The sequence below is a fragment of the Eucalyptus grandis genome, chromosome 7, assembly GCF_016545825.1.
Source record: "Eucalyptus grandis isolate ANBG69807.140 chromosome 7, ASM1654582v1, whole genome shotgun sequence".
Classification (NCBI taxonomy): domain Eukaryota; kingdom Viridiplantae; phylum Streptophyta; class Magnoliopsida; order Myrtales; family Myrtaceae; genus Eucalyptus; species Eucalyptus grandis.
Window position 1 is genome coordinate 8,018,461 of NC_052618.1, and position 11,733 is coordinate 8,030,193.

Below are 11,733 nucleotides of genomic sequence, written 5' to 3' on the forward strand. Positions count from 1 at the left end.
CAAGTTATGAACGTTGATCCAAGTAAGTACTATCGCTAAGTCCTCAAGCAATGGACCATAGCCATCATCTCCTTCTCTTGGACGGTGTAGCACCTCTCCATCTTGGTTGAGCTTTCGGCTCTCATAAGCGACCAAATGAGCGTTTTGCATGAGAACTCCTCCAATGGCAAAGTCCGATGTGTCCATACGGACTTTAAACACCTTGGAATGGTCAGGCAACACCAAGACGAGTTTCTTGGTTATAGCCTTCTTCAAGGCCTCAAGGGCTTCGTGGCGTTGTTCACTCCAATCTTACAATTGATCTTTCCTCAACAAGTCGTTCAAGGGCATCATAATGTGGGAGTATCCATGGATGAACCGTCGATAGTAGTTGGCCAATCCAAGGATTGATCGGAGTTTGGGAACGTTGGTTGGTGGCTACCACTTGAGAATGGATTTCACTTTCTTGCGATCCATTCAAATGGTACCATTGCCAATGATGTGACCCAAGAAAGTCATCTCCGGTTGGGCGAACGAACATTTCTCCCTTTTCACAAATAACTTGTTCTCCTTAAGTACTTCAAAGACTTGGTGTAAATGCTCGGAGTGCTCCTCCAAAGTTCGACTATAGACTATGATATCATCAAGGCTAACAATGACGAATTGATCCAGAAAAGGTTGTAGTCCCTTACTCATGATAGTGCAAAACGTAGCCGCTATTTTGGTGAGGCCAAAGGGCATGACAAGAAACTCATAAGGCCCATACCGAGTGGAATAAGTGGTTTTTGGCTCGTCCCCTTTGGCTATTCGAACTTGATACTATCCTGACCCTAAATCGAGTTTGGAAAACTACCGGGCACCTCCAAGTTGATCAAACAAGTTGGTTATGAGTGGAATGGGATACTTGTTCTTTACCGTTAGTTTATTGAGCGCACGGTAGTTGATATATACTTGAAGAGATCCATCTTGCTTCCTTTGGAAGAGCACGGGAGCACCAAATAGAGTTTTCGAGGGCTAAATGAACCTAGATTCAAATAATTCCTTGAGTTGTCATTGAAGCTCTTCCAACTTGTGTGGTGCCATTCAGTATGGAGCCATAGCCGGGGGGTGAGCGTCAGGCACTAACTCAATCTTTTGATCCACCTCTCTTCGTGATGACAACTTCTTGGGTAACTTCCGGGGCATCACGTCTTTAAAGTACTCAAGTAAGGGTGCTACTTTGGAAGGAAGTCCGCCCTTATCTATTTCTTCCTCGAATTTGAGGGCGGCAATATAGGTCTCCTCGTTCGTCCTCATCCCCTTGGCAAGTTGAATTGCCAAGAGGTATTTGATCGCTTCCCCGGATTGTTGGGACACGGGTACTAAGTATTGCAAAGTACCGTCCGCAATGCACATGTAATTTGCATTCAGAACAATCAAAGCATTGACTTGATCAAGGAAATTTATCTCTATGACAAACTCGTAGTCATCAAGGGAAACTACCTCGAGTGTTTCCTTACCTTGGCATGTCCCAATGCAGAGATCCGCGCCCTGAGCAAGTCCCATCATAAGAATCCCCTTGGAGTTGATGATTTTTAGCCATCCTCCCGCTTTCTCCACCTTTAGGCCAAGCTTCTTAGCCGCAACTTCGGAGATGAAAAAGGTGGGAGGCACCAGTGTCCACCAAAGCATTCTTCTTGGTTCCAGCAACATGCACATTGGCAAACATAAGGCTTTTCTTCTTGGTTAAAGATTGGCCCTTGATTGCATTGAGGATCTTCAATTATCCGAGACGAGCTTCCCCCTTTTCTTCAACACCGTCTACCATGAGTGGGGAAAGTTTTCCTCTCTTTAGACAATCCCTAACCCAACGAGGACCATCACAAAAGAAGCACTTGATCGACTTCTTCTCTTTCTCCTTGGATGACCACCCTTGAGGTCGAGTCCACTTCCCACTAGTCTTCAATGGGCCCACTCTTCCGATTCCTCCCCGCTCTCCCCCACGTTTCCCTTTGTCCTTGGATTTGGAGGAGTCGGGTTTGGTGAATTCCACAAGAGATTCAGCTACTGTAAAAGCCTTTGAGATACTTTGAACACCTCGGCGCTCAAGCTCAGTCCAAGCCCATGGCTTTAGGCCATCTATGAATGTAAAGAGAGCTTCGTCATCCCCAAGGTCAGGGATCTCTACCCGTGGCTCAGTGAACTTCTTAACATACTCTCAAATCATGCCCTTTCATTCGAGCCAGCAAAGTTCTCTACGAACCTCATGTTGGGCAAATCCAAGAAAGAATTGGTCCCTAAATTCTTTGACGAAATCATCACAAGTTTCAATGGGGTCAGCACCTCATCACACCTTCAATGCCACCAAGGCACTACATTATCGGTTAGAAACATAGAAGCAGTTCTTGCTTGGCATTTTCATTTTACATGCTGATACCGCCCAAGTATCGCTCCATGTTCCAAATGAAGTTGTCCACTTCCTTTGCGGACTAGTTTCCCACGAGCTTTTTGGGCTTCAGCACATCCACCTCGCATGCCATGTGAATAGATCCGTTCGTCATACTAGTGTTGCATAAGACCAGCTCGGTCTTGAGCTCTTGGACTTCAAGCTTCAAGGCCTCGATTTTGGCTTCGTGTGATTCCTCCTTCTTGAGCTCTTGCGCTTCCAACTTTAAAGCTTTGACCGTGGCTTCAAGGAGCTCATCTTTCTCTACCAAAGGGGCTACGGCTTGTTACATGATGTCCCTCGTCTCGACCCGGAGCATTTCTTCCATCTCATCGATCCGCTCCTTCACCTCGTCGAGTCCATCCATTACATGAATCAAGTTGTTCTTTAGGGTAGCGAGTCTCTCCTCGAGAGCGGACGTGACATCCGTTGAAACACTCCCTCTTCTTGGACCTACCGCTGGTCTTCGTGGTGTTGACAACTTTGGGGTTGGAAGCCATTGCTCAAAACAACGTAGCTTTAATACCACTTGTCATGGGAATCACAAATCATGCGGCAATTAGACCTTTGAATCACTCGGTCAGGTCTAAGTTAGCTTTGCTCTTACTCACACTCTCACACTCAAGGAAGAAAATTTCTAGAGATAAAAGATAGAGAGAGGAGCTATAGAGAATACTTGTATTTCTCAAATGAAGTGGATGGAAGGAGTGCTCCCCTATTTATACAAAAGTCCCTATAATTACAACCATTGATTGTCTACACAATGATTCAACGGTAGAAATGCGCTTGATCTAATGGTAGAGGATGTTGATCCTTGTCACATTAGTCCAACAGTGGAGATTTATCTCATCTAATGGTTGAAATTGTCAACCCCCCTCAAACAAATCTGATGGCAAAGATTAATTCCTCTTACAATCTAACGGTCTTGATAAGCCCCCTTTGGGTTGATGACATGGCGTTCTTTGGTTTATGACAATTGCTATTTATTTTGGGAATTTTCAACTTAAATGAGTAGTGCAAAGATTTCTAGTTATGAAACCCGTATAACGGCCAAATTGAGATTGTGTCCCTCAGCAAAATTCGTTTTCATAGATGGTCCAAGTGATTACTCTGAATCAAATGAAAGCAAGGGAGGGATTCGTATTGAGAGTATAAAGATTACTTGTGCTATCAGTTCAAAAGAATGGCTATCGACTTTGCACTAAAATTTGTTTGACACCGGTTCTAAACTTTGAACCTAGATAGTGCTCTCTAAGTTCTAAATCAAATGAAAGCTAGGACTTATGGCACTCTTCCAAGAACTATAAGTTGAGAAACAATACGAGGACGTAATATTATTTGTAGGAAGCATTTCATAGAAAAATTTAGCTATATATATTCATGGCCAAATTCATGCTAATTAACTAATTTTCTTAATCTTCCTTCCGGTAAAATATGGAAAAGTCACGCTATAATGAACTTAAATTTTAGATCTCCATGCCCATGCGCTATAATGAACTTAAATTTTAGATCTCCATGCCCATGCAACACATGTTTTTCTTTTTTCTTTTAAAAAAAAAAATTAGCTAACCAAAAAATTTGAACATTCAATTGTCTTTTAAGGACAATGTATTGAATAACATAAATCGACTGCTGTTCAAATTTTTTTGCATAATTTAGATCAAATATTTCACTTTGTAACATTTTCTAAGTAAAAGAAGTTTGGGGACATATAAATGTGCGTTTAGTAACATTTTTGTTCTAGATAATAATTTCTTTGTAGAAATAGTCTTTTTCTATTTCTATTTCTAAAACATTTTCTAAGTAAAAGAACACATTTGATAACTACAAAAAAAAAAAAAAATTGGAATAGAAAAAGAATAGGAATGTGTTTGGTACGACCCGCAATTTTTTATTTCTTTTATTTTTAAATAATTTTTGTTAATTTTTCTTTTTTCCTCGCCACCGCCCGTCGACTAGCTATAGCGGCGACTAGTGGCTGGGCAACGGCGGTGGCAACCGACAACCGGCACCCGTGAGGGGGCAAGATGGCGAGGAGCGAGAGGCAGTGAGAAATAAAAAGAAAAGAAAAAAAACTTATTTATAGAAATTGTTCCTGAAAATAAAAGGTACTTTTGTCTACTTCTTGTTACTATTTCAAATCTATTCCTCGGCTACTTTTCTATTCCAAAAAATAGAAAAATTAATTAACGTTACCAAATAGATTTTTATTCTTTTTTTTTTGTTTTAGAGAACAAAAGAATAGAAAAACAAAGAAATTGGAACAAAAACAAACACACCCTAAGTACTTGGAATAACTAGATGAGATAAGTCCCTTGCCCAGCAGGGCCAGCACATTCGGGAATACTTTTCAATGACCTAACGCATATCCATCTATAATTAGATAATTACATATATAGCTTTCATATTTAGTTAAATTAAATCAATTATCGAGAGAAACCAGGTAAACACTTTCAAGTTTATTTGAAAAAGCAAATGCCACTTTTTAGGATCTTAAGTGTGACAACATTCATCGACGTATAATACCTTTGAAGATTTTTTGTTGAATGGTCAAATTCAAAACTGTTATTTATAGTATTAAAATTGACTTAAAAAAAAGAACAATACGAAGAAAATTCTCTACCGTTGGTCAATGATTATTTTACGAGAAAACTAGTCTTAAATTCACTTATTAACTCTAATACCAAAAAGAAAACAAAAAATTAAAATAAAAAACAAAGTGGACTTACCGTCAACGCTGCCCCAAAATGAAAATATAAACGACTAAAAAGGAAAATGAAAATATTGTGGGTTAAGTCCCATCATCCTTCTACTGCTCCAAATCTTAACCTGGACAATTCCTACCCGGCGAGCAAACTTTTTATGGTCAAATTTCTAATAGCCGGCTTCGGCAAATTGGAAAATAGAATCCAATGACACTGCTTATGCAATGAAAAGACGGTGGAGGATTGAGAAAGGTGTCGCACCCCAAGTATAGGGGAAATGATAAGGCTGCCCTCTTACCCGAATGACGCGATTTCATACACATAACTATCATTAATCTATTACTAAAATATATATTTATTTATATATCCGATAAAATAGCAAGCTAAGTATAATATTAGAGTTTTAAGGTCCACCTAAAAGAATAGATGCATCTCCAGTGACTAACAAACTAAAACCGACAATACAAATATCTTTACTTATACTGTAATCCAACTCCCAAAAATCTCCAGTTGATACCACTCTCTCCTATTCTCCAATAACTATAGAATCTGCAAAAAAAAAAAAAAAAAAAAAAAAAAAAAAAAAATTGTAATAAATGATATGAGCAAACCACCTCTCAATAAACATCCACTATACATATTTATAAACGGTACTAGAAACACATTTATCCAAATCAGTGCACAACCAAGCTAAAAAATCAATTTTATCACCTCAACAAAGTTCTATACATCTCTTAAATATTCATTCAGTCAAATGTCAAAACAAACATTAATAGTCTAGCCAATTGATTAATCTATTATGCAATATCAAACTAATGCTATGCTTAATGTCCCATGTTAAGGCTTACTGCCTCCTTGGTGTAGGTTGGTATGCATAGAACCAATCCATAAAAATTCAATAAATCGAGTTCACAAACCAAAATATATAGCCTTCCAAAATTCAATTCATAAAGCGGAATGCATATTATACAGCATTTCTCAAACCTTATCCCCAATAATCAGCCAACAAAGTTCTCTAAGAAATGCTTTAATAAGTCAAATCAAATGATAGTCAAAGTCCGTTCCAACTTTACGTAACAAATATGCTCTAAACTCTTTTTTCTTAATAATTATCATGCCGTGCTACGCCTTTTTTATAATTTATTACATATCTAATTCCTATCATCTGCAAGACATAAGTTCATAAATCACAAACAAAATAAGCATCATTCACCTGAAAATACGAAACCAAACAATGAAAGTTATTTTGAGAGGAAAAATCTGAAATCCATATCAATTAAGTGAGAAACACATATCGGAATCAAGATAACTACCTTGATTAAGACTTGACTAAACTAAGCTTATTCCATAACAAAATGAACGACCAAAGAAAAATTCTCCCAAAGCAGAACAATCACTGTTGTCCGCCATAATACGGCAGCTTGTTTGCCGAATTGAAGATGATTCGTTTCAAATTTATCAACGCATACTTCAAGTGGGTCCTAAGCCATTTAAAAGCTAACTCAACATACTTCAAAGGAAAACTCACCTCTGACCAAATGATGGTCGGAGATGGGCAAAAACCAGTGCTAAACACAATAATACCAATCTAGTTCCAAAAATGAGCACCAAATTTCAATATTTCATCTCGACAAACCATAGCCGTAAATTGATTTATGTATAACTTTATGGTTTCATGACACCCTAAAGTTTCTTTAGAACACGATTTCACAACTCAACAACTTCTAAAACCAATGCAGTAACTCATAATTCAACACAATCCATACGGTTTTACTGAGGAATTCTCTCTGATTAGAGGATTTTTTTTTTTATTTTTTGGTCAGTCCTACTCTATTCCTACTCTACACTCACTCTCAGACTTTAGCCCTGTCTAATTAGAGGATTCAATGCATGAAATTTTTAAAAGAGTAGTTCAAAACAACATTAATTCGGGTGTACGTGGCTTGCTGAAGCGAAAGGTTGTTTTTCTCTTGCAGTCCCCCCTTTTATTTTCATTTTGCCGACTATCTATCTATAGATGAACTAAGGTAATAGTAAGAATGCAATTGAATCCCTAAATTTTCCATTGCTACCGAGAAATGCAATCAAGTTCTAAATCCTTTGATTGGTTCAATTAACTACTCAACCTTTATTTGAACAATGTAATTAAGTACTCAAATTGTGTTGAAAAGTGCATTTTAAAGATATCACCTAAACACTTTCTGAGTGGCACGGAAGCCATTTTAGGCATCGTTTATGAAAAAGACTTGATTGCAATTTTTTGAAAGAATATTTCGGACTTGGAATGTTGATAGGGCTCATTTGCATTCTGTACATAAAGTTTAGAACTCTCTTAACTGAGAAATGGGCTCAAGTCTCTTGGGCCTAACTCTACTTAAAAAAAAAAAAAATTGGCCCATTTGTTAAAAAGGAACTAAAACTCATTCTGACAATCTTGAAGTTGTCTTTGGGAGCGATCGAACAAACTGGAAAATCTTTCATCGAGTCAAACAGAAACTAACACGTTCGCGCAAAATTGCAGTAAATTAACGTACACACGAGACAATAAAAAATGTGAGTGCGATGGCCAAAACAAAGAAAGAAAAATGTAAATTGAAAATTCAGAATAGAAGTGAAAATTTGAATTCGGTTATTCCCCTAGTAGCCCTTATTGCAGGAAGATCAGTTGACATGCATGATCAGTCACAAATATGAGTTAAACGGATAGGAGCGCTTACTTACTTTACAGCCAAACCTCATCCACCAATAACTTTCTTGCTTCTGTCTGACTGCCACCTTGCTTCAGTGTCTGACTCACCGTCAGCATGCTGATGTGATGTCCGTCCGCTTGAAACTGTGTTGCAGTCTCACATCCGTTGAACTGATGCCGGGCCCCTTTGGTAGTCTCAATTTTCAAAATGAGAACACCATCATCCAATCTGAGTTTCTGGAGATTAGAGTATCCGCAAATAGTCACAATCAATTGAGAAATATCAGTATGTACTAGAAGTAAGACGTTCAGAGAGGCTAATCCCGTAACGTTGCATTCCCCTGTCAAACTTTTGCAGCCTGAGAAATCTATCTCTTCTAAGCTCTCTAGATTCTTAATGCCTCGAGGAAATTCTCTTATAAAAGTGCGAGGCATCTTTAGTACTTTCAAGTTTCTCAAATACTTGACAGATGAAGGTAGTTCGTCTATTACTGCATCCGAAAGATCCATGACTTGCAGCTCCTCCAGGCTTCCGATGGAATCTGGCAATTTCCACAAGCCCCTACAGTTTCTCAGTGATAACGTCTGTAAATTCTTCAGCAATCCGATAGAACAAGGGAGCTCACTCAGTTCAGTGTCGTCCAATGCTAGGTATGAAAGAGATTTCATATTACCAATTGAATTGGATAGAGACAAGGATTTACAGTTGCAAGCACTCATAATTTCAAGCTTCCCATAAGAACCCACAGGGAAATCAATGGCTTTAATGGAAGTTCCATCAATGTAAAGCTCTTTCAAAGCTTCCAAGGAACCTATATCTTCTGGCAACTCTTGCACAAAGCTGCAGAACTTGATATTCAAAGAAACTAAGTTCCTTAGCTTGCCAATGGATCTGCCAACACCCGCTAATGTAGAACAACGTTCCAGGTTTAGTCTCTCTAATTTTAAAGGTGCATGGGAAATTGGAGATTCAGCTAGCCAACAACAATCTTTTAGGATCAAAACTTTTAAGTTTTTGGCCTTCTGCAAAACAAGAGAATATAAAAGCCTTGTTTACTGCAAACTGCAAAGCATTGTCAAACATGAAGCAAAAAAAATGCACGTGTATGCCATCATACCTTCATAATTTGTCTCCAGCACCGCCAAGTCCTGGAGGTACTCCAAGAAAGATCAAGAACGACCAAGCCTGAGAGATCTAAAGCAAGTAGACTGGAGATATTGTGGCACCATTGCCATTCAAGCCACTTCAATCGTGGAAGGAAAAGATCCTCTTTGGATTTCTTTGCACTCTGCTTATTTCCTTTAATAATAACGTGGTTCATTCTTAGATACCTAAGATTCGAGAAATTAGGAAAAAATCCATGTTCAGGAAATGAACGACAGTTGTCGAATGTGGCACTAAGGGCTTCAACTGCATCAACCTGCCAATTGTGGAAAATGGTAAAAGGAGAAAGTGAAATAGAAGTGCATTCGCAATCATCTCTGAAAACAGAATTACGTAATCAAAAGAAGTACTTTGTCTTCAAAATATACCTTCCTTTTATTCAATACTCGTTCAATATCCTCCTGATTCCATAGCCTGCTACGCTTGAAAGGTTTCCGTGGATTTTCCTCCTTAACAATCTCCCTTCCAAAGACTTTTAGCTGATTATTCATCCACAATTCATTATTTTCTCTGGTTTTTACCAAAGACATGTTATGAAGCTCGTCAACTCCTCTACAAGGATCATATTTACAAGCTTCCCACATGTAATACGGTATTGTCTTGTCCTTTCCCATAAAAAAACATGCTGTATCCAGAAATATCTGTTGGGCATTGTCCTCTAAAGCCTCATATCTCCTCTTCAGAATTCGTTTGACTTCCTTATTGAAAGGTTCACGCTTCAATCTATCCAATGCCTCCTCCCAAAACTTTATGGGCTTTCCATATAAAGATGAACCCACAACCTGAATAACAGAAGGAAGCCCTCCAGTAGCCAAACTAATGTCCCGTGCCAAAGAGGAGAACTCCTGTGGAACAGGTTTTCCTCTAAAAGCATACTTACAGAACAGTTGAAAAGCAAGCCCATCATTCATTTGCTTTAGCTCGTATTTTTCTACGAGGATGCCATCACAAATGTTGACAACACTGCTTCCAGGACCAAGCACACTTAGGCGGGCACTTTCTTGAAACTCGTAGTTTTCAACCGGCACCTGACTATACTCGTTAAAAAGATTGCTTCTCAAAGAGACAATAATAATCCTACTTCCTGGACCGAACCAACTTGGATCTCTAGCTAATGAATCAATTTGTTCAAAATCACTAACATCGTCAAGGACAATGAGAACCCTCAAATTTCTAAATTTGTACTTGATAAATGCAGTACCGTCAGCAGAAGATCTGAGTGTACATCTTTTCTTTTGAAGGTCACTAATTAAATCTTCTTGGACAGATGCAAGTCTCTTTTCCTCAACCTTTCCATGGATATCATTGAGGAAGCTCCAACCTTCAAAGAGATGATGGATTTTGTTGTAGACAATCTTGACAAGAGTCGACTTACCAATTCCTGGAAGGCCCGATATCTCAACCACACGTCTTCCCATCAGTGTTTGCCCTTCAACCACTTGCCCATTTTCATAGTGAACACCAAGTTTTGTCATCATCTCTTGCACATGGTGATCCATCCCCACCAGATGATCTGTCACATCTAACTCATCCTTCCTCAACAGCCGACGGACCGTGGAAACAACCTCCTTTACAAGTTGATGATCCCTGTCAAACGGGAAAAGTAGGAAAGAGAAAGATGTAAAAAGGAACAATTGGTCGTATGACGGACTTTTTGAATTTCATACTGGATCACTAGTGTTGGAGAAGTCAAAAGAAGCATTGAAATCTTGATTTCGATTTACCCGTGTTGGAATTTCTCCAATTCCCATCCTCGTTTTCTTGAAACACTCCGCAGAGCCTCCTTCCAGTTGTTTAAAGTCGCTGGCGATACCCCCTTAGCCGCATGGTTGCAGAAGGACTGCTGGTAACTCTCCTGCTGATCGCCGACGACGGTAGGGCTGGCGTCGTAGAAAATGGGCATGATTGTCCTTTCACACTCCACCATTTTCTCCACCTCGTTTAGACAACTCTTACTGGAAGCGAAATCTTTGGAGAAGATGGGTATGCATATCTCCGAGTGCTTGATAACTTCGAAAATCTTGGGCATGATTTCTTCTCCGATCTCAATCCCATCATGATCGATGAATGCATAGATCCCTGAAGCAGTGAGGGTTTCGTAGAGACATTGAATAAAGTTCCTCCGAACATCTTCTCCTCTGAAACTGAGAAAGACTTCGTAGCGGTTAACGTTGGGCCATTTAGTAGATGGAGACCACGAAAGATTAGTGCAGACATCCATGACTGAGAAGCTTAAGAACAAGCCAAAGACCAGGTCTCTCTTCCGACAGGGGACGACTGGGAGGTTCCTCGGGGAAGAGAACAAGCTGACAGATCTGGTTCCGATCTAACAAGCTGACAGACCAAAAGCTACGGAATCTTGACTAGGAGCACCCCAAAGTCTTGCCGTCACTTTTGACCCTTTATTTCTTATCCGGTTCATCAGGTTGTCCACTATTCTTTATAGAAATTACTTACATTTAATAAAACATAAACTAGATCAAGTAATATGACATTTGTGATAAAATATTTCATATGTGGTAAAACACTTATCCATATTAGAACATATTACTAGGAGCGCAGCAGAAGTCCGATATCTATATCCGAAGAGATAGTTAAAAGGGAGTCCAAATTTGAGATAGTCAATATATTTAGTTGGACTCACATTTATTCAAAAACTTAAATCAATAAGTTATGGGACAACAATATATCATATCAATTCTTTGATGTACGATTTTTCTAACACAACTCACTCACACATGCATTTTAACAATCTCTCCCTCAAGTGTGA

General features: G+C 39.0%; 1 protein-coding gene across 3 annotated transcripts; it reads right to left on the reverse strand.

Moving 5' to 3' along the window:
• Positions 1 to 5,440: 5,440 nt before the first annotated feature.
• On the reverse strand, positions 5,441 to 11,346 carry LOC104452599 (disease resistance protein RUN1). Of its 3 annotated transcripts, none has more exons than XM_039318174.1 (5): positions 10,688 to 11,346; positions 9,332 to 10,550; positions 8,917 to 9,219; positions 7,831 to 8,035; positions 5,441 to 5,658 (listed from the first exon to the last, which is right to left on the reverse strand). In XM_039318174.1, the coding sequence occupies exons 1-4, from the start codon at positions 11,182 to 11,184 to the stop codon at positions 7,832 to 7,834; spliced, it is 2,223 nt and encodes a 740-aa protein (XP_039174108.1). In that variant the 5' UTR covers positions 11,185 to 11,346; the 3' UTR covers positions 5,441 to 5,658; position 7,831. The 3 variants fall into 3 exon arrangements, with proteins under 3 accessions (XP_039174108.1, XP_010065357.2, XP_010065358.2); XM_010067055.3 differs by having other exon boundaries at positions 7,831 to 8,821; positions 10,688 to 11,345; XM_010067056.3 differs by having other exon boundaries at positions 7,827 to 8,821; positions 10,688 to 11,345.
• Positions 11,347 to 11,733: the final 387 nt, after the last annotated feature.